Source organism: Protomyctophum bolini (assembly GCF_963924005.1).
Source record: "Protomyctophum bolini genome assembly, chromosome: 11".
Taxonomy (NCBI): domain Eukaryota; kingdom Metazoa; phylum Chordata; class Actinopteri; order Myctophiformes; family Myctophidae; genus Protomyctophum; species Protomyctophum bolini.
The window spans coordinates 9744986-9771302 of NC_137872.1; the positions used below are offsets into that span (position 1 = coordinate 9744986).

Here is a 26317-nt window from a genome sequence, read left to right on the forward strand (position 1 = left end):
AGAATGTACAAATGGAACCATATGGATCCCTCAAGGGCCATTTGGTTGCATTTGTACATTCTTGGAGTTACAAACCCCTAAAGGATACATTTGGCTAGTGGCTACATACACATTTTGTCCATGCCAGGAGTTAGTTACAGACCCAAAAGGGTCCATTTGGTACCAGTTGTGCGTACATTGTAAGGATGGGGTCATGGGTAGAGGATGTGAAGTTAGATACTTCATTGGCGATGGTCATCTCGGCCGCCATACTTTGTATGTATAGGGAGAGCCGTGCATGCCTCTTAATACATGCAATGGCATGTATTAATGTTTTTTGAAGCAGGAAGTTCAAAAGACGTCGCTAGTGCGATGTGTCTGTTGCTTGTAGCCAGTGTGTTGTGTAGCTACTAGCTATAGTAGCTTTAGCTAGTGTATAACTAAAGTGCCAATTGGAAACATGTGATAAACTGCCTCCACCACAGCATGCCATTTCAGACCGCACACCGAGCGACTTTTCTTAAAACATTTCGAATTTGTTGAAGAATTTAACATGGGGGTTCCTGGCACAAAATCCTTTTGTTGGTCCACGTCCAAATATATGAGGGTTCTTTGACAGTTCTTTGAGAGGGTTATAGAGGGTTCTTTGACAATGTACAGGGACGTGTTTGAGAACCACTTTTGAGAATCGCTCTGGCGCACCCAATTGCCTCGTTGTCGAGTATAGAACACTCACAGTGAAGACTCTGAACCTCTGAACTTCACTGCTGTTCATAATATATATATATATATTTGACCACTAGTACAAACACAGATTTGATGTGGCCGTTTGATGTGTCCGTTAAGTTACCACTAAGGTCTGACATCTTGAGAAACTCGGTATATGAATAATAGAGGGCATGGGAGTCTCGCCTCAGTCAAACACTATCAACACAAGATAGGCTAGGAGGGACAGACATGCTAGGACACTCAGAGAACGTTGTCCTGTTTCTTCTCCTAGCGGGTCTTTAAGATGAGACACAGAGAATAGCATCCACATTATCTAAGCTTGTAGATCTTTGTTTTAAGTTCTACATCTCATTGACTGTCTTATTTTATTGTTTTACCCCTGTCCTTTAATATAATAATAATAATACAATGTATAGATAATGTATAATGTATGAAATCATTATTATTATTATTAATAGTTTTTATTTTATTTTACATTTTACAGGATTGTTAACTCTCTCTCTCTCTCTCTCTCTCTCTCTCTCTCTCTCTCTCTCTCTCTCTCTGTCTCTCTATGTCTCTCTCTCTCTCCCCTCCAGGTCTCTATTGCTCCTATATCTCCCTCATGATGTCCAGTCCATTCAGTCCCTTCCAACCCGTACCCGCCCAGAGCCCCAGAAGGCCGTCGAATGACGGGCCTGCCAGCGAATGCTGAGCAGGCTGGCGAGGTTGTGGCCCGCCTCAGTGTCCTGTGATTGGCTACTGGATGGGACTGCCCGCCTCAGTGTCCTGTGATTGGCTACTGGATGGGACTGAGGCCCAATGGAGCCAATGTCCAACGAGCAGGACACCAACTCATCAGAGGGTGATGAGAAACGGTGAGATACAGAGAGAGGGTGTGTGTGTGTGTGTGTGTGTGTGTGTGTGTGTGTGTGTGTGTGTGTGTGTGCGTGTGCGTGCACATGTGTATGTATTACCATCTTTGATGTAAGCATGAAAGGAAAATCTACAGACAATTTGACAGCAATGACAGATCAAAGAATGCAGTCAGCATGAACGGATGGATGGATGGATGAACAGATAGATGGATGAATGGATGGATGAATCCTCAAATGGAATGGTTATGTTGCTGTAAAGAGAGGTGGATGTAACTAAGGGAGAGATCAATGCTTGTCTATCATGGATGATGGATGGATAAAGTGATAATGAATAGTAGAGTAATGTCTATCCGGATGTTACAGAGCAGTGTGTAGTTATTTTTGGGGGCAAGTGAAAGTGGAGGCGGTGCATTCTGTCACGCTGCCATCTGCTGCGTGTTCTCTCTCTCTCTCACCACACACACACACACACACACACACACACACACACACACACACACACACACACACACACACACACCCTTTTTCATTTTCATTAAATCTGCAAAGTCCACTCCAGACAGTGGCCCCACCTTCACGCGCACACACATGCAGTGTGTGTGTGTGTGTGTGTGTGTGTGTGTGTGTGTGTGTGGGGAGGGGGCTGTTTTATATCCAAATGCACATCCATTTAATTTGACTATAGCTCCGGCTCCCCTCTGGCTGTGGTCGTGCTGAGTGAATGTACCTTGCACTCACCTTAATTACAGACGTCCCATCTTCTAACATCTCTGCACTTCCTGCAGTAACGACTGATTGATGGAACAGGCGCGTATAGTACACCTCCATAACAGATTTGACAACGTTTTCATAATCGATTCATCTGTCAAATCTAAATATGTCTTATGTATTATTGTAAGTAATCCATTTAGACCCGTAAGTAAGGTACTAAAGACAAAAGTAGAAAATAATGCTGGTATCATTTTCTTTGGTTGAAATAAGTGTTTGTTCATTAACGGGAGTCTCCCTGTCTCCCTAGCTTTTTAATTAAGGTTGGGATGCCAATTTTATCCAAACAGGATAGAGAACACAGTCAGGAATACAGTTTAAATGGTCTTGGCCGTGGATCAGCTGTCCAGGCACCTTGGCTGGTAATCCAGTCTGGCAGTGTGCCGCAGTTCGACTCCCGATCCCGACGGCCTTTACTGCATGTCTTCCCCCGGCCATCTCTCTCCCCATTTCCTGCCAGGACAGTCTGTCCCTCCATAAAATATATAAAATAAAGGCGAAAGCCACAAAAAAACAACATTTAATAAAAGGATACAGATTAAACAAGTGGAATTGTAAGTGATCACACAAAGAAATGAGCAGACACAATTGGAACTGGAACACTATACAAATTAAGTTGATAAATGGCTACTCTCTCCTGATTGTCTGAAATGTTTCTTTTTCCTTCTTTTGTTTATTAAAGAGCTGGAGAGAGAGTGAGACCCCTGTTACTGAACATACACTCTATAGCAAGGATTGCTATCAGAATATAGTGATTTAATCTTTTAACAAGATACCTTTTGTTTAACCCAAAAATATCACTTACCCTGCCTTTAACTGAACCTAAAAAGACATCTTGAAATTGCTTAACCCATTTAGACTCGTTCTCAGACATTTACATGTCAAGGACCCCCAAAAATATATATATTTGGCCGCCGACCCCTATCTGAAAATATGTTTAAGCAAAGATTTAAGTTAAAAGCTCGCTCTGAAAGAATATATATTCAAAGATTTTTACGATTTTTAAAAAATAGCAGACCTCGTAGCGCGGCACTCAGTGCATGACATAGTGCTTAAAACACACATAGTGCTTAAAACACCAAAAGGGGTTCCCGTCCAATGATTGATTGATTGACAGTTTGCAGAATTACAGTACAATTCAAGTACAACTCAATACAACTGTTAACTGTGAGTGGACAACACCATAAAGCATTACACTTGTTTACAAGAGGGTCCACCATTTTCAATTCATCAAAAACATTGAGGATCACACCTGTGTCCCGTGCTGTTGTGGGACAGTCTTCCTAACCCCCCCCCCCCCCCCCCAAGCTGAAAGGTTTCCAGGTTGGTGGCTGATTGAACAGAGTTGCTACAACCAGAAAAGGCATCAGCTAAAATGAAATCTGTGTGTGGACAGATTCACACAGAGGGCTGTATTTTGCGTGTTGCCAAAATGAATAGCCAAATGCCATTTTGCTATTCTGATTGGCCAAAGAGCATTGACCACGCCTCCAGGTCTTTAGTTTACTCAAGTTAGGGAATAAGACCTGGTACTTAAGACACGCAAAATACAGCCCAGAATGTCCACCTTTTAACCCATTTTGACCTGAGATCAAAATGGGAACATAGTTTTCTGAAAAAGCTATGTTTCTATGTCAGCCTCGTGATAGCAAAGAATGACAAGAGACAGACAGAGGGACACAAATGAGTGGGGCGAGAGAGAGAAAGAGAGAGAGAGGAGAGAGGGAGAGACATAGAGAGAGAGAGAGAGAGAGAGAGAGAGAGAGAGACACGATTACGCTGACGGAAGTATTTGGAGCATAAACACAAGACGGAGATGTGTGAGAGAGAACCGTGTTATTGTCTGTCAGTTTTCTGTGTTTATTGTTTTTAATTGGCGAGCTACAGTACAGCTCCGAGTGGGATTTCACTGTAGCGCTTTTGAAACTTGGCCTGAATTCATGAAAGGGAGAATTTTTGGTCCACGCTAACGAGATTATTTTCAATGTGTGCGCACGTGCATGCATGCGTGCGTGCGTGCGTGCGTGCACACATGTGTGTCAAATTGCAAACATGTCTTTGTATTTTGCCATGCAGTATTCAGGCTATGAATTTAGGTCTTAAACCACTTACTGTACAGTAAACCCTAGTGTCCCAAAGAAAGTTCAACAGAAAATAGCTGATCTACAAGCTCTACTGCTTTTAGAAAGATAATTGGTGCGGAGAGAAAACATTATGGGGGGGGGGGGGGCAAAAATAGAGCCCAGGTCAACAGGAAATATATAGGGTTTAAGTTCAGTATTGCAAAGTTTCTTGGATTGAGCAGGATTTGCTTGTATGTACTGTACTGTATGTGTGCGTGCATGCCCATTTTTGAGTGAAAAGGATATATTGTGCAGCGTGCGTGCGACGTGCGTGCATGCGTGTGTCTGTCGATATTTGTGTGCGTTTCTACATTGACATGAGAATATGCAGTACATTATGCACACATGAATGAAAGTGTACTGTGTGTACGCAGTATATTATACAGTACTGTATATGAGTGTATGCCTATGTTGTGTGCGCGTGCGTGTGCTTGAGTGTGCGTGCGTGTGGATTAGTGGAGTGAAGGGACATGGATTAGGAGCGGGGGGGCAGATGGAAGCGCAGAAAGCAGAGGACAACTCAGGACACATCAATATGAGACGCCGAGGGGATTGTGTGTGTGTGTGTGCGCATAATGTGTGTGTGTGTGTGTGTGTGTGTGTGCGCGCGCGCACGTCTGTGTTTATGTGTGTCACAGGATGTAAGCAACCATGCACGTGTCCTTGCGAGCGCCGCCTCCTGCCTGAACCCTCCCCTTAGTGATCTCTGAGTCATCGCTTGTGCCCTGTGGCACACACATACACACACACACACACACACACACACACACACATACACACACACACACACACACACACACAGAGAGGCGCACATGTATGCCCATTGCACGCACACACACTGATGCAAATTTTCACATAGCCTGGAGCAGTTTGTTTGATGCTGAAATAGAATTTTCTGTGTGTGTGTGTGTGTGTGTGTGTGTGTGCGCGCGCGCGCGTGCCTCCAGTGTGTGCGTGCGTGCGTGTGTGCAAGCACGCATACAGAACATGCATGCATGAGTGATTGAGGATTAACCACAGTGTGCTGCCTCTGAATATTCCCAGAGTCTTTGGCCTTCGGTAGGGCAATTCAATTAGGAACTTTAATAAAGAAAATTCTAACGATGTTTGTTGTACTCGCTAGTGTTGAGCCTTAGTAGGCTATGCACAATGCCGTATTATGCGCGCCTAATTCGTGTTAAAGAGTCCTTCATTCCTGTTTGTGTGTGTTTGTGTTGGAGACGAGCACTGAGTGTACATGTGTGCACATTGACATTCCGTGTTTATTTCCGCGCGTGTTCACATAAATCTTGAGTCACGTTCTCTTTTTGGGTGTGTGGGGTGGGGGTGGGGTTACCTTTGCGTAGGGGTCCATATGTGTCCCTGTCTACATGTGCGCCGAATGCACATGCACCTGTGTGTGTGTGTGTGTGTGTGTGTGTGTGTGTGTGTGTGTGTGTGTGCGCCACTCCCGCTGTGTCGTCCCTCCGTCTGTGTTCTGCTAACAAGGACTTATCATTCGTATCGTATCACATGAAAAGCGTGGAGCGTTCATTAGCCGAGGTATTGAAATGCTAATCCACCAGCACCTCACGGCTGTTCTCAGCCGTGATATGTATAATGAACAGCAGGACTGCATTGTATTTACACAAACAAACAAACAAACAAACAAACAGACAAAAACACAAACTAAACTGCCCGGTCCAGCTGGTTTCCAGGTTTACTTGAACAAGCCTGCATGCTCACCCTGGTTCGTTTTAAGGATTAAATTAAATTGGAAAGGGGATTTGTTTGAAAATCCCATTTCTTAGATCCCTTCATGTCCAATGTCTTGTTGTGATACAGTAGCATTTCTACCTCACACGCATCACTGTGCACATGTAGGACTATTGTCTCTGGCTCTGACCCCCTTCAGAGTCCTTCATATTGGATAACTTTTTATCCTCTCATTTTCTTGCAAACCCCTTTTGGTGTTAGCTTTATGTTATGCTTTAGCTATTGAAAAATAGCAGATCTACAAGCTCATAGCGCGCCACCGAGTGGTGCGCTACGAGCTTGTAGGTCTGCTATTTTTGAAAAATCGAAGAACCACTGACATAGAAACATAGCTTTTTCAGAAAACTGTCAGGATGTAGAAGACGTTTTTAGAATCTGATCTCAGGTCAAAATGGGTTCATTGTTGGCTCATGTGTATTGCGTACTGTACATTAGTCCCCATTTGCTGCCTACCCCTCCACTATTGGTCTGCTGAGGGCATGCCTCTCCTGTTTAGCTGACAGTGAGGAGTTTCACTGTAGCCTCGCGTAGCAATAGACCTACTAATATCCTGGGGCAATATGCATTGCAAAGGCCTTGTTTTTCTGTTCCTCTTTCTCCTTGAATGTACGTTGTAACATGACCAGAAATGAATGTTCTGTGTAATTAACATACAGGTTATTCCTTAAAAAAGCTGTAGTGAAAAAACTAAAAAAGAGACAGACAGCTATTCATGTCAGTGGAAGTTGCTCAGTGGCATTTTGAAGCACCCGGAGGGACCGTCTATTTCCGCCTTTTTGGGCGCATTTCCGCATTATGCAACCGAGCGCTCAATGTTAAAGCCCCGCCTGCAGTCCTTCCTCTTACCACTAGGGCCCAGCGCTTCAACGTTGGAGTGCCTCACTGGCCCCTTGGATGTTGGCCCATTGGCGGCCTTATTATATTATTAATATAAAAACAAAATCAACTTCAACGATTCAACGATTTCTCTTTTTGTGATATCCTTTTTATTATTTCAGTTCAGTGTCAGCAACTCTCATGCACCTCTAGCACTATTTGTATTTGTATGTCTCTAAATGTTTTGATGAATTGAACAATGTGGACCCTGTTGTAAACAAGTGTAACGCTTAATTGGGTCGTCCACTCACAGTTAACAGTCTTTGTTTTGAGTTTGTGCTTGAAATGTACTGTGATTCTACAAACTGTTAATAAATATTTCAATCAATCAATCAAAAGCACCTCTGTTGGAACACTCCATCATCGCAGTTCCTGTTTACACTGAGCATGTGCAAACCTCCCGCAGGAGCCTAGGCCGCGCCTCCGTGCACCATCCTCTTTATTTGTCCACTATCCTGCGTCTACTACATCCTGTAGTTCACTTAAGAAATAAAAGTATTGTTATGAGTAGCTTTTATTTTGAAGAGGAAGAGGTAGTTGGTTCGGTTGTAGCCAGCTGCCATGACAGTCTACTAACAACAACATGCTTTTAGCCAAAGTTCATAAAAACAGCATGCGTCTATGACTTAAACAATGTAGGCTAAACACTTTGGAATTACGTTAAACATGGTATATCCTCCGTGGCGGCGTCATTAGGTGAGTACTATAGTTAATGATTTGTTAAGTTGCATAGTATCATTCATCATCAACCCCCAGAATGAACAGGTTACAGCCTACAGGATTCTCATTATGTTACTGTCACTGCCTGCAAGGATGGCCGCCGTGCCATTTCTTATAAACTATCTAATTCATACGTGGGTCGTCGGGGGACCCCCGTGGACCCCCGAAGACAACTCCACGTGGACCGTCCATCCACGTGGAGTTGTTGTTGTTCATGCGCCACGGTGCGCGGCGTGGAGAGGGCATTTGAGCGCAGAGAAACAGCCTAGTAATAGTATGGCATATTGTCTGTACTCTCTGCACTCTCTTTCTGTCCAGCCTAGGCTGGCGATTGTGGCGAATTATATTCGTTAATAAAGAGAGAGCTGTAAAGGGGATATTGTCTATGGTCAGTTCATAGTGTGTATCATTCTCGTTTTTAACCGGGCCGTGATAATGCGGCGCAATGACGGTAGGCACTAGGCAGTAGCCCTAATACAATGTAACCAACTTGCGCAACGCAAGCATTAAAAAATGGGTTTTAATTGTCGGGTAACGGAAAATAACGGAAAATAATCTAAAGCACTAGCAGCGCTGACAGTTGCGATTGTATCATTGTATAGCCTATGCTGCCTTCCAGTTATATCTTAAAGTAAAAAAATGTTAAATCAAGCAAGCTGCTTTTGTGTATTTTCTACTTGGCTGTGTATGCTGTTCATGCTTTGAAGTCCAATAATACACACTGACAAAAAAAAAGTTTTGTTTTGTTTTTTAAATAATTATGAATTATTAAACAGGCATGTTGTTCAAAACAGACCAATCCTGCAAACTTTGGAAGGAAATCTTAGCCAATGGGGATGGAATATGGGGAAGCGGACAGGTCCATGTTTATCACATGACTGATGAGATTGTGTATACCGATTTGCGTGATGTATGGATAAGATGTCTAATATAAAGAAATGTGTTTAGCAAAGATCGGCCTCATGATGGCGCTATAAAAGGCTGAGGGGCAGAGGTTCGTCGTTGGCATCCAGGGAGTGTGTGTGTGTGTGTGTGTGTGTGTGTGTGTGTGTGTGGCGGGCCAACGGTGCCAGAGATTAGCTGTACACGGACGGACGGACACACGGACGGAGTGCAAGTCATACTTCGGCCTGGTGGAGACAAACATACTCTCCCCACGCCTTCGGCCTGGTGGAGACAAACATACTCTCCCCACGCCTTCGGCCTGGTGGAGACAAACATACTCTCCCCACGCCTTCGGCCTGGTGGAGACAAACATACTCTCCCCACGCCTTCGGCCTGGTGGAGACAAACATACTCTCCCCACGCCTTCGGCCTGGTGGAGACAAACATACTCTCCCCACGCCCACGGTCTGGTACACTGCTAGATGTTTTTTCAGTCAGTCATTTTGTAACAGAGCCCCAACAGCCACAACTCCCCAGGGTTCTCTTCACCGAGGTTGAATACTAACGGTGATCACAGCAGCACTTAAAGCCTTTCCACCTTGCCAGTTGCCAATCAAAGCTGTAATTACGGTTAAGAGCCTCCGCTTGGATGTCATTACGCCATTCACAGGACATCCCTGTGGAATAGAGCAGCGCTTCTGATTCCCATTCTGATATTTTGTGAATGAAGTCTCATTTAGTAACTTCATCGTTAATCACAATGTTTTTGTTCACTGACGTTTTGGCCTTATCGATGGAAATGTGGCTTTTTACTCTGTGTTTCCTTAATTTTTTAGAGTGGTCGTGTAGTCTGTTTCAAAATAATACTGACATGTAGCTTGCAGCCCTTGGACTTTTGGAATTTTGCTGAGTGGCCCCTGAGCCATCTTAAGTTGAGTATCCCTGGAATAGACCATCTTCCTCTTCATCCTAACAGCTACTTAGCTTAGAGCATGATATAAGTATTATTTCAGTATACTTTCTGTTTCTGCTTGTGGACTATCAGTGATGCCAGGTAAGCGTTTGCTATCCTGGCATCTATCCAGTAAACACTATCCTTTGAGAAAGGATAGTGTTTACTTCCTATACCCACTCCCCACCTCCTTTGATTAGCTAGTGATGAAAGCGCTAAGAGATGCAGGGACCTCCCTCGCTCTTTCTCTCCCTCTCCTACCAAAGCTGTGTTCTCAGACAAAGACAACCCCCGACCCCCCGTCCTCTGACTCGAGCTACAATAGCAAACAGACCTCTTTGACTTTTGACCTGTTACGTTGTGAGCTTATAGATCAGGGGTGGGCAACTGGTGGCCCGGGGGCCACATGTGGCCCCCACCTTCACTTAATGTGGCCCTCAGGTTCATGTCAGAATACTGATATAATATTGGTTTCAGCTGTTTACAATTCCATAACATGCAAACATGAACCACTTTAATTACTTCAGTCTAAATTAGTAGCTCATTGCCCAACACATGTATAATTAAAGGCATTTGAAATTACATCAAAATTTAAATTTTCAGGATTTCCAATTCAAAAATAGCAAAAAATAATTCAAGATTTCAATTTGAATATAGCAAAAATAGCCAATGTACAAGCTTGTAGATCGGCTATTTTTGCCACGACAGTAATATATGGCCCTAGGGAGTGAGTGTGGAAATATAGTGGCCCGCCGCCCTCTCCATCGTCAAAGTTGCCCACCCCTGTTATAGATCTACAATAGCAAACAAACATCTTTGACTTTTGACCTGTTACGTTGTGAGCTTATAGATCAGCTATTTTTGTTTTCGTTTGAAATGTTTGGACAGACCACGACAGAGCCCACACATCCACCCAGAACTTTTATATTTTCTTACTTTTTATTTATCCAGGGTACCTTCACTAAGCAGGACTGCTATTTTTCAGCAATGCCCAGCTTTACACTCATGCAGTTATACACATTCACACGCCCAGGCGCGTTAGGTTCTTATAACGTCAGTGGGTGCGCTCCCCAGTCCCGCCCCCAGCCACGCCCCCATCCCCCCCAAAATGTTGACCGTGCAAAAAAAACACCTATGTCACACGGTCCCTGCAGATGTGCGGGGGAGGGGTCGGGGTGCTGTGGCAAAGAAAAACAACACTGCAAGTTGTTTTTACCGCAAAATAAACTTTGGCTTTTATATCTTTATAAGGATTTTAAGGACAGTCATGGATTACTTTGTTGGAACTCATCTGATGGAAATAACTTTTAATGACCTGGACCTGGAGTGGAGAGTCACAACGTAGGTTAATTAATGCTCATTTATTAATCTAATAATGCTGCCCGCTGAATATACACAGACACAAATCTACACTTCATGCTGGAGTACTTTCTTTTGGACCTGGTGGTCTGATATAAATGAAATAAATACTTTGAATGTGCTCCTGCTACAAGTAGAAAGGACAACTATAACTATCAAAATGATAATATATTCATCTGATCGTGTCGCCCGCCGAATATAAACATAGATGCCGATGGATCTCCGTTCTACACTTGTCAGTTGTCATTTATGCTTGTAGATCAGCCGTTTTGGGCGCTTTGCTCATTTTGCTGCTGTTGCATCTGTTGGGTCAGACTTGCTCCCGTTGCATAGCCATTGAGCGTTCAGCCTAGTGTCAGTTGACTGTTGTAGTACTCGCAGAACAAAAGCTATTAGCATTTTAATGACTCCAGGGAGTGTGTGTGTGGCGGGCCCACGGTGCCAGAGATTAGCTGGCCACCTCAGTGGCCCAAGTGCCCCCCACCCCCCCGTAAAGGTGTGTGACTACGTGACAAAATGACCAGGGGGAGGGGATCTTCAGCCATCATTTCAGTGGGTGCTTATTGGCTTATTATTTTGCCAGTGGGTGTTTTAAGCTACCAGGCACTCCCGGAGATGACGCTGTTGCACACACACACACACACACACACACACACACACACACACACACACACACACACACACCTATAGGAACACCATGAGACGTCATCTCATCGTGGGTTTGAAACCAGCCCAGACATTTCACATGTCATCCAAGCTCTTGTCTTCTCTTTCCTGTCTCTCTCTCTCTCTCTCCACCAGACGGCCTCTTATGAAGGCACAGCCATTTTCAGGGTTTTCTTGTGCACGTCTGGGAAAGTATGGAATATTGTTTTCTCATCCAGGCAGGCCTTGACGGCTGATGGAAATGGCCAGGAAATGGTGATTAAATAAATTAATGAATATATTTTTGCAATAAATATTTTGATTGGGCCGGGCCCTTGAAAAACCCCTAGCATCCACTTGACATGCCAGTGGAGACGTAAAGGAGCATTGGTTTAGCAGTGGTTGTTAGCTTATAGCGCGAGTCACAGTTTCCACCTCAGAAAAAGGTGTTATTGCAATTTAAAGTGTGTGCATACATACAGTAGGCTACAGTACATGCGTACGTGTCGTGTGTACTATACACACACACACACACACACACATGCACGCGCACACTGCAACTTCAAGCTATATACTCAAAACCCTGTGCTACTTATACCTCTCTATTTGGCAAAGTGCAGAAGGAGCGACTAGACTCCATGGAAAAAATAAGTGTAAACTTGAAGGCACTTTTAGGTGTTAGAGTTGTTTAGAGTTGGGGGGGGGGGGGGGGTTCTGGTGGCAATGACATAGTAAAAATAAATTAAATAGTGGCTGGTTGAGTGAGGACAGTTGACTCTTTTTTTTTTTTCACGAGTAGTCCCGAGACCCGACACAAGCCAGGTACATTTTCACATACTAGTGTAGACCCAATAAAACAAAACGAAAAGAAGTACAAGAAGTACAAAATAATTATAAATATGTACAAAATGTGATTGGGAGTGTCAATGTATGTACAAATTGTATGTTATACATACTGTAGGAGCTCTCCTTGATTGATTATTGATAGCATGTGTGCATGCCAGTTACTGAGACAGGATCCATACACAACCTATAGATCAGTGCTGTATAGTAGCCTGAATGGCTGGAAAATGGAAATGAATAGTTTACATATATAGTACACATAGTACATGCATACATACACCTTCCCTAATGAGTATATCTGCGGTTTCAGTATTTATTCATGGTGTAATGTCTCTATTATTAAGGTTATTGTCGCAGTCAATTTATATTGGGGGTCGGGAGGGGGGCGGGGCTATGCTCGTATGTGGTCAATCTCTCTACGTCGTCCTCAGACGAGCCCTCCATCAGCGTCTCCAGTCATCTCGGTTCTCCATACATCTGGCCAGCTCCTTTGTGCTTTCCGCACCAGTATCTTTCTTTAGTACTGTACGTCCACGTAGGTATAGGTGTGGGACGTCCTCTCGATCGATGCCCGTGTGTTGGTTCCCACAGTACAAGCTTTTTGGCCGGGAGTTCTTGGTGTCGGTGGCAGTGGCCAGCTAGTCTCATCCTCCTTACTGCTATCTTCTCTGATACACTTGGTAATGCCCCGTACAGACGCTTGTTGGTGATGTGCTCATCCTGGTTGATGTTCAGTACCACACGTAACATTCTGGTGTAGCACCCGTCCAGGGATTTCTGTAGGGCTTGTGTAAGTGTCCAGCATTCACAGCCATAGAGGAGGACGGACTCCACGGTAGCCAGGGACAAATTAGCCATTGGGCCAGTGGGGCCGTGCAAAAATTCGCGGCCCAGGGGCCCTCGTGGGGGTTAATCCGTCCCTGTGGATTTCCACACACTGGTCATACCGAGCTCTCCAGGCAAGTGCCTTCCTCACTTTAAGGTCCTTCTCTGTGGAGTCGACCCATGCGCCCAGGTATTTAAAGTCAGTGACCTCCTTTATGACAGTACCTTCTATTGTCGCTGCAGGGGGCAGATGTTCTTGGGGGATGTTATAGATTATGACCTCAGTCTTCTTTGCATTTAGCCTGAGGCCAACTTTGGCGCACTCCATCTCCACTCTGGTCAGGAGAGCCTGTCAAAACTGCCAGAACTTTGACAAAGCATAGTTCATATATAGCGTATAGCGTTGGACTACACCACTGCCATTGACGTGTTAGTTATATTGTATTAACATACTCATGTCATGCAGATTAATCTAAAATAACATTTTGTTCACTAAGAAATGTATGGCTTGCAGCTTTATACTCCATCACACAAAACGGAATTTCTTGCTGAGAAGAATGTATCTTGTCGGCAAGCGACACTGTTGCACTACTACTACTACTACTGTATACTTATACGAGTTCCCAGGATTTTCTCGTGTTCTCCTTTTGGTCTGAACGTCGTGCTGTCTATACTTTAATCCATTCTGGGCGGGAACCCCTTTTGTTGTTAGCATTATGTTATGCTTTAGCTATTGAAAAATAGCAGATCTACAAGCTCATAGCGCGCCACCAGGTGGCGCGCTACGAGCTTGTAGGTCTGCTATTTTTGACAATTGTCAGGATGTAGAAGACATTTTTAGAATCTGATCTCAGGTCAAAATGAGTTAATCGATCAATACCGAACCACTTCCAACCTGGTCCCCATTGTGGCCATGTCAATATTCTGTTGCTTGTACATCTCCTATTTTCACTGTTTTCGTGTAGCATGAACATGTCACGCCGACATTTTGGACCTTTTAGTGGAAAAAAACGGGGGGAAAAACCTTGATTGATTCTTGAATCTTGATATAAACATATGAATTATTTTATATTACATAGATAGATTTGTAAAAGCAAGCAAAGTCACTGCTTAGACTTTTTTTTGTTCCATTTCTTTCGAACACGCCTGAAGGTGTGATAAAGAAAAAGGGTGCAGATGAAAATGAAGATGAAGATTTTTTGGTACATTCCGCGGTGGGGAGGGGGTGGGGGGGGGGGTCTTTCAATGCATGCATCTGTCGGGGTCAGGAAGGCATGTGATTCTGGACGTCACAGAGCTTTAGCTGCAGGCAGGAGGAGAACTGTCTGCACTTCATCAAGACCTAAAGGACATCGGGTAGAGTTGGGGGGAAGGGGCATGAGGGTCCATTGTACCAAGACATCAGAGACACATACTTCCCACAGATTACAACCACACACGGAGATTTTGAAAACCAATGACAAAAAAACTCCCATATCTGCTGGGCGAAGTACAACAATGTGCAAACACAGCAGCAAGATTTGTGAGTTGCTGTGATAGGAGAAGGATATCAAATGGAACACAACCACCCTAAAGACTAAGCATTGTGTATATTCCTGCACTATACCTGATCTTGGTACATAGAATTTGATCAAAAAAAATCAATCATTACAGCTGCTCCACAAATGATTACTGGCTTGAATAGAGATCACATGTTGATGACTCCTGGAGGCGGTCTCCAGCCGTCATCATTCACTAGTACTATCGGGAGAAAACCACCTTTAATTGATTTTTTTTGTTGTTGCATAAATCAGTGCTATTGAACATCCTTTACGTCTGTGTGTCACTGTCAGTTAAAACATATTGAATGCAATGGAAAGTAGTAAAAAGAGCTTCGGACAAAACCTCTTAAATCCATTGGTCCGTCAAGCTGTTGCTATAAAGCAGCTAACTCCATCACCTCTCTCTACCTCTCATGCAAGGGAGTGACAATATAAATAAAGTCACAACACCAACTTTGATGAGGCCGTATTGCTTTGTTTTCAACATTTCCTGAAAAATGCATATTTTTCATTTTCTGGGAAAATGAACATTTTAATGTTAGGTGGTTTCTTCCCGACAGCAGAGATATGCAAGACAACACAATTTTAGAGAATGTAAGTGCTACTGTACATTTATAGATATACTGTAGATAGGTAGGTAGAATGTTGTCTGGTGGATAGGCAGATAGGTGTCAATGCACCATTTCTTTCATCACTAGACTAGACTAGACACCACACACACACTGATATGTTATTACTGTGAGAGGGTTATCTAATAGTCCAATAAACAGGCTGAACACATACATCATGGACTCTGGCGGTTTAGGGAGGGTATTTACACAACATTACACAATTGACTGGACCTCTCTCTGACCTATCTCTGACTAATTTGTGTTCCTAGAAAGTTAAAATCTATGTGTTTACTTTTTATTCTAGTTTCTATTATTAACTGTACATTTTCAAATCGAAAATGAGGGAGATGCAAACCATCCTACACTACAGTATAGCCACAACACTATTGTAATGTTAACAGTTATCTTTAATTAAGCATAGCCCCATATATCAAACTAATAAAAATAATCACACTCACACGCACACACACACACACACACACACACACACACACACACACACACACACACACACACACACACACACACACACACACACACACACGAAGTAGGCCTAGGCTAGTTCTCACCTTGGATCGAGCAGTGTTGAGATTGTGTACAGGCTCTCAGATTCAATGGCACTGAATCTCTTCTTGACAGATTCCAAGAGTGTGACTTTGATGGTTTTCACACCATTGTCAGTCTCTTTTTCTTGCTCCATAAGACGAATCAAAGCTTTGATGGATGGAATGACATCTGCAGCCGAAGAAGTTGATTTGCATATGTCTTTTGTGAGCTCATCAAAGGGGTTAAGCAGTGAAATCAGATTTTCAACCAATCTCCACTGGTTGTTGGTGTACTGGCAGGCAGGTCATAGTCGGTTGCATAAGCAACAAGGGCACGTTTCTGTTCCAGTACACTCCTAAGCATGGCAACAGTGCTGTTCCACCGTGTGGGGACGTCCTGCTGCAGGCGTTTGAGCTGCTGCTCTTCTCTCTGAATCTCGAACAGTCGGGAGTAGGCAAGATTAGAATGTTTAAAAGGTCCAGTTGCGTCGCCCAATTGCGATGATATCAGTGACGGCACGCTGTGACAAAACCCCCTCATTCACAGCGAGTTGGAGTGTGTGCGCCATGCACGGTATAGGCTTGGGAAACCAGCATCCTTCATAGCCTTCTCCATGATCCTAGCATTATCCCGTAGAATAGCATGTACCTTTCCAATCGGGATGCCCCATGTTTGGAACATGGATGTGAAGGTGTTCGCAATATTCTCCGCAGTGTGAGACCCGGGGAACTCCTGTGAGTGAAGCACAACTCTCTTCAGCTCGAACCTTTCATCAATAAACTGCGCGGTTAGGCTCAGCATGGACATAGGGCTTACACTGGAACTCCAAATGTCACTCGTGAAGATAATTGACACTTATCTCATCCTGCATAAGGTTTTCGATGTGCTTGTGTAGAGTTTGGTACAACTCGGGAAGGCATACGTCGGTGAAATATTTACGACCTGGGAGTGTGTATCGGGGATCCAGGCAGTTAACAAGGCGTTTGAAACCTATGTCTTCCACTACAGACAGCGGCTGATGATCAAGGCATATGAATTCCATTACCTTTTTATGATTTTTTCTTTCCGTCGTTGCTGTAGGGCAGGTGTCGTTTATATGTCTCTGTTACACTCAGTAGAGTGAGTGGGGTTTGGGTTGCTGCGCGTTCCTTCACTCTCTCTGCCTTAGCGCGCGCGAAATTCTAGTTTTCTACATTTTCCAACAATCGCCATATCGTTTGCCCAGCAAAGCATCAAAATCAACAGAGCTATACCAGCAGGTATAGGATGAGCCTTATTTCACATAAGTAAACACAATACAGTTGGCAACAAGCAGAGCATAGGCCTGTCGCTTTCAGCGTTTTTTTCTTCTTTTCAAAGCGTGTTCATATGATATCACATCCAGCTTTATCACTAACATTTGATTATCCCATTTAGCTAGACACTATAAAAGCCGTCTCCCCATATAGCCCCAAGCTGGTAGAAATCTGCATAAAAATGCATATTTTAAGGGCCCTTTCTACACAGCCATGGGGTCAGAGAATGACCCCTTCTGCCTGCAGGACAAGATAACCGATTTCACTCGAGTCGGAGTCATCATCTGATGCGTCAATACTGTGAGAGGGTTATCTAATCCAATAAACAGGCTGTACACATAAATCATGGAATCACAAGATCTGGCATTTTAATGATTGCCCAGGATACTTATCCCAAATTGAATGGTCATGTGACATGCACATACGACCTGTTACATCACGAATCAGATTCGATCAGTCCGTTGATTGGGGCGCCCCTTGAAGCGCAGGCCAGAGGGTTGGTCTGTCCTGGAGAATTCTGACGTGTCTCTACTTTTTCAGACACTATATAGGAATCTTTCTGTCACTCTGTGACCTTGCTTGAGCACAGCTAGGGTGCACACTCTTATGAGTAATGGTAACTGCTTAAAGGGTCTACTTTCCCCCATCAGTGTCAATGCACCATTTCTTTCATCACTAGACTAGACTAGACATCTCACACACACACACACACACACACACACACACACACACACACACACACACACACACACGCATGTGGTCAGGGTCATAGTGCGGGGGGGATGTGGCAGCCTGCTGTTACGTAATTGAGTTAGCATTAAAGCCTTAAAGTGAGTTTGGATGTTGGAGACGTGTGTGTGTGTGTGTGTGTGTGTGTGTGTGTGTGTGCCCCTTTGGAAGATGACAATTGTGAGGAAACAATAGAGAGCTACAGAGCGAGGGGAGGGGGAGGAACAACAGCGCGGGAACCTGGAGGGTCAGCCAGAGAACTAGTGATTCATAATAGGAGGTAGAGATAGAGAGAAAGATACAGTGGGGTTGTGTGAGGTAGAGAGAGAGAGGGAGAGGGCGAGAGAGAGAGAGAGAGAGAGAGAGAGGCCGGTAGAGGAATAGAAAGTGAAAGCTGGAAGGGGAGGAGACAGCATGTGCGGAATGACGTGAGAAAGACAGAGAGAGAATGACACAGCGAGAGAGAGAGAGAGAGAGAGAGAGAGAGAGAGAAAGGGAGAGCGAGAGACATAAACAGAGTAGTCATGCCAGCGCACGCCCAGTCTGCTGTCGAACATCTTTGCTGCCACAAACAGCTGACTATCAACAACCACTGCTATCCATTCCACACCAGCCCTGCTCTCTCTGCTTCACCGTCTGGCTCTGCTCTGGGTCCTCCTCCTCCTCCTCTCCCTGACTGGACTCAGCTCAAACTGGACCCCTCACCCCCGCCCCAGCCCAGCACTGCTGGCTGCACTGGAAAGCTTCTGTGTACAGTTTGAGAGGGGGGGGGATTTAAATACCTCCCCCCATGGGGATTATAAATAAGTGCATATTATCGCAGCCAGCCCAGAACTCCATAGCCTAAATCTGCTTGCTGAGAAGAGAACACATGCAGCCTGCCCCTACACTGTGCTTTGTTTTTGTTTTTTCGTATAGTTTTTCCCTTTTTTCATCCTGCATGGCTCGTCGCCTCACCGGGCAGGATATTAAAGCGTTTTCGGACGACCCTTTGATCGATGGAGACAGCCTCGTTGGCTCGTGAAGAAGACTCAACGGAGACTGACAAAAAGAGAATATATACAGTAGCTGACAGCGAAGGAAATGCTGTGCTGTTATGAGACAGAGAGAGAGAGAGAGCAGCAAGTGCGGCGTGACAGCCGAGTGTTGCTTGACAGACTTGCAGAGGTGGCTTTAACTTCTGTACTGTAAGCGGCTGCTGTTTACCATTCCAGAAGACTCAGTGACACTGACAGACAGAGCCGGTAGAATCTATAGTAGATGAGGCGCTTGAAGAACTGGAGGAGCTCGGCTTCGGCAAACAAGGCGTCCGTTAGTTTTCTGGGAACTTTCTTTGTAGATTATAGGCTTGCATAGAGAGAGAGAGAGAGAGAGAGAGAGAGAGAGAGAGAGAGGACTCGGTCTTCAGCTGTCCACCACTGCAGCTCTATACTCGTATAAAGCGTGCAGGGACCCTTGGGCAGGCATGCATATTCTGCAGCCATACTGCATCAACAGGTTGGTTAGAGTGAGTGTGTGTGTGTGTGTGTGTGTGTGTGTGTGTGTGTGTGTGTGTGCACTGTTTGTAATAGGATGTTATCCTTGCCTATGTTGTGAAAGAGAGGAGAGAAAGATACTCTTTGTGTGTGCGTGCGTGTGCGTGCGCGCGGTATTTATTATTTTAATCATAAATATAGCTTTTCAAACATTCTCACTGAATACAGCTATGCTCAAATAAAGAGTTCCACTTCACTTATTTACAGAATGCCCTTTATTCAAATCACCCCAGCATTGTTACTCTTAATCCTAACCCTTATCACTTTGAATTGAATACTTCTTTTGGTTTTTTTGCTGTGACGTTTGTAACCAGTAACCACCCCTTGGAAATAAATCTTCTACATGGAAGTTCCAGACTAATATCTATATGCAGTGATATTGGTCTGGACATGTCATCCCACCCTTTACTGTATACTTTTGTACTCGTCATTCTTCAAATAGCCGAAGCCTGCTGTCTGAAAGCATTGTTAAAATGTAAACTATATGCATGTGCTGTCTGTGAGGCCCCAGCTAACAGTACACACATCTAGTTTAATGCTCCGGCTGTCACATGATGACATGGCATATTGCTCACTGCTAAAAGAAGATATTAATATCAATAGATATTTTGTGTAGAAGATGGCCCTCCTCCCTCCCTCCCCATTGACACCAATGTCTCACTGCAATCCCCTTCTTAAGTATAGATAATACTGGACATCATACTGTACATTATGTACATAAGCCCTTATTCCATCTCGCTGACACCTCTTTAATCATGTGACCTGACCCCCTCCCAATCCAAAGACGCTGAAGGGGGAGGGGATTCATTCCAACAGTTTTGACTGACTAAGCAAGGGAGAGATGTACTGTATATTGTAGTGTACGTACTGTACTCAATGTATGGATGGATGGATGGATGTCAAACAGATACACTGATATACAGTCACTCTCAAGCCGTTGCATATCTTCGCTGTCGGGAGGAAACCATCTAAAGCTATTGAACACCCTTTACTAGGGTTGTAACAATACAGTAACTATCGGATCGCATCGCCACAATGAACCAATATCGTCCATGTGTCGTATCGTCAGCCATGTATCGTGATACGTATCTTATCGCTGTTATTTATCGTTACACCCCTACCGTACCCTTTACGTCCCTTTATGTGTTCGTTAAAAAAAATATTGAAGCACTGAAAAGTGTTAAAGTGCTTCCGACAAAACCTCTTAACTCCATTGGACCCTCAAACTGTCTGCTAAAGCAGCTAACTCCACCACCTCTCACGCAAGCCATTGACAATATATGAAGTCACAACTTGGTTGAGGCACTATTGCATTGTTTAAACAAATGTAAGGTTTTCTTCATTGCCTGATGTGTTTTCTGAGCACCATGTGAAGTTGGAATCTCAGAGAAGGGACCTTGTTGAACCTGTTGCTCAGCATGTAGGCTGAATTAGTAAGCAATTACGTAATTCTGAATAAATGAAACAAAACAAAATAATCTGTGAATAGAACATAATACTTGTATCCGCTTTAGGTGTTGTTGTTGTTGGGGTGTTTGTCAAGTGGCCTGGCTTCCAGCCTGATTGGCTGCGTTCCTCCGTCAATCTGTTTTGTCACTCGCTAGGTAGGCGGGACAACGGGTGAAATCGACCCGGGGCTTCTGATTGGTCGGCGGTGTGTGTTAAAAAAAATAATAATAATAATCACACCCGTGTGAAGTGAGTGGTGCAACTCCCTGTCGGGGTTCCCAACCAGCCACCCACCCACCCACACACATAACTCCGTAAGGGACTCAAAAAGAGTGGCGCTGGCTGATGACGTATCAGCAACAACGTGGGTCTGAGTAGCGAGTGACAAAGCCGATAGGCTGGAACCCACACTATTTGCCAAGTACATTTTCACATACTGTACCCGTCCTGGACGGTATACCCTGTCTTGACCCATCATCCTCTTGTAGTGGATGCCATTAGTACGGCGCTCAGGGAGCAGTTAGTGTCTTCCTCAGGGACAGTTCTACACACGGACTGGGCGAGCCGGGGGTCGAACCAGTGACCTTCTGATTCCCCGGTGGCCCTCTCCCACTCGGGCTGTACGGTCGCTGAGTGCATGCTTTGTTCTCTATTGGGCTGACACATTTACACACAGCACTGGCTTTACAGAAAAACAGCTACTCTAGACCTTGGGAACAAGTGTGATTGAACAAAAGCATTGTTGTACACTGTGGTACTATACTAACAGAAATAAAATAAGTAAATGAGAGAAAGAGGTGGCCCACATGAATGCTTATACGCGTTTCTGCTGTGAGCCTATGCAGTATTGCAGTATGCTCTGATGAACACGTAAGCGTTCCCTTTTGGTGTGTGCCAATAAAAACAAATAGTGACTACTTTGTCCTCCATTTATTTAAGACAGAAAGAAGTGTGAGAGGAGAAGATGTGTGGTGGTTGGTGAGGTTCTCTCTGTTAACTAATTGCTGAAGGAGAGAGGGAATGAGAGGGGGGTGGGGATTGGTCAGCGACAGAGATAGGGGTGAGAGAGAGGGGGGGGGTGGGCAGGCACAGAGATGGGAGAGACTGAGCGAGAGAGCTGAAATAAGGAGATTTAGGGAATTGAGGAGAGAGAGAGGAATGTATAGAGGAGAAAGATGTATAGGGGAACAGAGGGAAGACTGTGGGGTGATGGGAGGGAGAGGATCATCGATCACAGAGTGACAGATGGAGACAGGCAGACAGACAGACAGGCAGACAGACAGACAGGCAGGCAGGCAGACAGACAGGGAGGGAGGGAGGCGTGATGAAAGAGACTGGAATGTCACAGACGGAGGATGAGGAGGGAATGGAAGAAGGGCGAAGGAAGGAGGGTGACGGACAGGAGAGACTGGGGAGCATAATCCAAATCTGCAGAGAGCAGACTATCCTCAGGGGGAGAGAGAGAGAGAGAGAGAGAGAGAGAGAGAGGAAAGACTCTCCTCAGGGGGAGAGAGAGAGAGAGAGGAAAGACTCTCCTCAGGGGGAGAGAGAGAGAGAGAGGAAAGACTCTCCTCAGGGGGAGAGAGAGAGAGGGAGGAAGGATAGAGAAGGATATCAGAACAGAAAGACTGAGTGAAGGAATTATGCACGTGTGTGTGTGTGTGTGTGTGTGTGTGTGTGTGTGTGTAACTGTGTGTACGCGTGCGTGTGCAAATGTGCGCGCGTGTCCATGTCTGCTTTGGAGAACAAGCCAGTATAGAGAGTGCCTGCATGTGTCTATCTGGTCCACGTGAGCCTGATGTGACTCACTGAGCAACGTTTAAACTGAGCCCCATGTCTCACTTACACTGTTTTTTATTTAAATGGACTGTCTGCTTGAAAGTAGGATATAATATAACCACACTCCGAATAATGGAGAGAGAGAGAAAGCGGCTAGACTGTGAAACAGCGTAGAGAAATGAATGGTCTATGGCTTCTTAGAGCCTTTAGACCACTCTTTACTTCCCATTTCATACATAACTTAGCCTACTATTGTAAGTACCCATGATAATTAATTTACAGCGGGGACCTCGAGTTGCACTATTAAAGTGTCTCTTTTCCCCTCTATGTAGATTTCAAAAGCTTCCAGGCTATCAAACTGGTGACCCACACGGGTCCAATCCGGCCCGTGGGGTGATTCTGGGACGCAAAGAAAATAAGCATTCACTGCCATTTTATGTATCTTCATGGCAGCAGCTCTCACACGCCTCTCTCACCATTATCTCCCCATACCACTGTGTGTACCACCTGCTGTCCTGGCAGCTTGTTGTGTGTGTACTTAGAAAAAAATAGACGGCAGTTAGCCACCCACTGTGCGCGACTCCAGTCAATCCCCAGTCTGGCGACTCTGGCCATCAGGGCCTCGACACGGCATCGGTTACATCAGCGCTTCTTATCAATCTGCAACTTGTGTCTGTGAGAGACGCATGTGTCTGGTGTATAGGGAATGAGCTTCAGGCATGGTGGATAGGGTAAAGACAGGAGTGGTTTGACAGCCACACGGATGAAGATGTAAAGTAAACCCACAATTCATTTGAGATAAACAGTATCTGCTGTCGGGAAGAGTATCTCAGTTCTCCACCCTTTGACTTGGAAAAGAGCAGGTAGGGAGTGTTTGTCGCTCCCAATCTTCCGCCGTAGTCTGAAAACTCACCTCTTCAGACCCCACCCACCTTAGCCCCTGGCACTTGCCCTAGCCTCGACGACCTTGCAGGCGTATGCAAAGGCTAAAATATGGCATTTAAATAGCATATTATAGACATATAGCGTTCTATAGTGTATACTTATAGATTCATTGTGCAGATATTGTTAGATGTTAGGTTTCCTTAGTTTACTTATGATCCTTGATTGACTATTTCTACAGTAGGCTATGCATTTCATCAGTATTAACATGTGCTGTTCTTGCTTACTGTAAGTAAGCAAGAACAAGAGCGTCTGGTTGAATGCCTACATTTTTATTTGTAAATTGTAGGGAGGCTGGACTTCCACTTGTTAGGAAGGTGACAACTTTGCAGAAGACGCAGAGTTGTCAACAACAACTCTACGGTACCTCAAACAGACCACCAAGAGTATAGATGAAGATAGTAGTAGATCAATTGAACGTAAATGATGTCCAGTGATGTCCAGCCAGCCAAACAGAGCCTGGCAGTATATGCTTTAACTCTGCCTTAAATATGTGTCATCATTCATGATGCAACAGGTTTTGTCGGATAGAGGTTTTCCCCACCGTGAGGGATTCATGCCAACGTGAAACATGCATAATGACAGTATATAAAGCAGGTTTGTTGTGATTTTGTGCACACCGGGGCAAACAACGTATGTCATAAAATGCAGTCGTGTTGGTTAGTAGCTGTGATGTTGTCAGGTATTAGATGACTTGACTTCAGACACTTCCATAATAATCCACCTCATTCTCTCAGAGGTGGGCAAAAAAAGTAGGCCTATCCGAGGATTATGAAGAGAGGCGGAGAACGAAAGACAGAGCGAGGGGAGTGGGGGGCAAGCGAGAGAGAGAGAGAACAGCAAAGACGCATGCACACACACACACACACACACACACACACACACACACACACACACACACACACACACACACACACACACACACACACACACACACACACACACATGCTGTGTATGCATGTGCTGCACATGTGTGAGTATGAGATACTGTATTGTAGTTGTGTTTTCACACCAATACCCCTTCTCTCTCTCTCTCTCTCTGTTTCCTTTCCTCTGTCTCTCCATTTCTCTCCCTCTATGGTTCTCTGTCTCTGTCTGTCTCCCTCACCCTCTCTCCCCTCCTCTCTCTCTCTCTCTCTCTGTCTCCATATCTGTCTCCATGTAGGTGGCCAGATGGGCCGAAGAGGAAGAGGAAGAACAGTCAATGTTCGGTGAAGAGCATGTCGGGTAAGATTATTCTCCTCCTCTCTGCCGCTCCTCTTCTCCTCTCCATCTCTCACAGAATATGAATGTTTATGATGCTTCTTGTACAGTACAGCTGTACCTCGTAGGGGCTATTTATATTTAATTTCACGTTGAGTATACTGTAGCATCCCAGGTAACATTCCTTTGATAATCCTTTGATAAGCGCTTTGTCGTGTCTCCTCTCTCTTCCGATGAACTTGAATAAGAAAATGAAAAGAAAAGAAAAAAAATGTCCCCGCTTTGACATCCATCACATAAAGCCCTAAAGCTATAATTTATAATATATATGGAGGAGCGGGTAATAGTGGGGGACCTTCAGCTTTAGAAAAAGCACATAATGGAACTTGTCTTCTAAATCCCAAATCAGCTATTTTTATAGATGGAGGGTTTTTTTTGGGAAGGGGGGGGTTAGATCCTTTATGGATTTAGATAAGAAGCCGCTGACATTCGAGGCTCTAAATAACGCTCCTGGTGAGTTAATCTGATCATAACGCCCTGTGGGAGACTTTAACCCATTCTGACCTGAGATCAGATTCATACGAGGTTTCCACTGGACACACACTGGTCTGATTAACACATACTGACCTGAGATCAGATTCTAAAAAATGTCAGTCGTTCTTCGATTTTTCAAAAATAGCAGACCTACAAGCTCGTAGCGCGCCACTCGGTGGCGCGCTATGAGCTTGTAGATCTGCTATTTTTCAATAGCTAAAGCATAACATGATGCAAACACCAAAATGGGTTCCCGGTCAGAATGGGTTAAGCGCAACTTTGAGGAAAGAAATACTATTTCCAGAAGGTGTGACATTGAAATAGTTTATTTTTTTCTCCTTTCTTTCTTTCCTATTTAAGTAGACCCACCAGAGATTAGCATCAGCCACGACATATAAAGGGTCGTTTTTGTTCTACCACCAGATTGGCCCAGTTCAAAACTCACAGGCAGCTCTTATACTGTACCATCCGCCATCTTGATATATTTTAATCAGATAAGACTAATGGAGGAATACATGTTGATATTGGCTTTTAGAGTTGACAACCTTGTAGAAAGAAAAAGGAAAGTGAAATGCACAGCAATGCCGGAGAAGTACTGACCACGACCAAAATGCTGTAGTTTGTGCGATAAAGCAATCAAATAGAATAACACTCACAGCTTCGATTGCGGAAAGCGTTTATTTTCAAATGCCAACTCCGGGGAATGCCAAAATATTCTAATTGGAACCTTATCAGCTGCAGCAAAACGCCGCGGCCGGCATTCGCCTGCATGACTGGCGTATCCGATAGGGCTAATAGCACAGTAGGCTGGTAAATAAAAACATACTACTGAGATTA

At 44.5% G+C, this 26317-nt stretch overlaps 1 protein-coding gene across 2 annotated transcripts in view; it reads left to right on the forward strand.

Moving 5' to 3' along the window:
* Positions 1 to 1509: 1509 nt before the first annotated feature.
* The window catches only part of LOC308323991 (thyroid hormone receptor alpha), a gene marked incomplete at its 5' end in the record, with an annotated part of 45237 nt that continues 20429 nt past the window's right edge, over positions 1510 to 26317 (forward strand). For both annotated transcript variants that reach the window (XM_080775883.1, XM_080775884.1), the window contains 2 exons: positions 1510 to 1565; positions 24909 to 24970. In XM_080775883.1, the coding sequence (XP_080632009.1) occupies positions 1510 to 1565; positions 24909 to 24970 (118 nt within the window). The remainder of the gene's footprint in view (positions 1566 to 24908; positions 24971 to 26317) is intronic.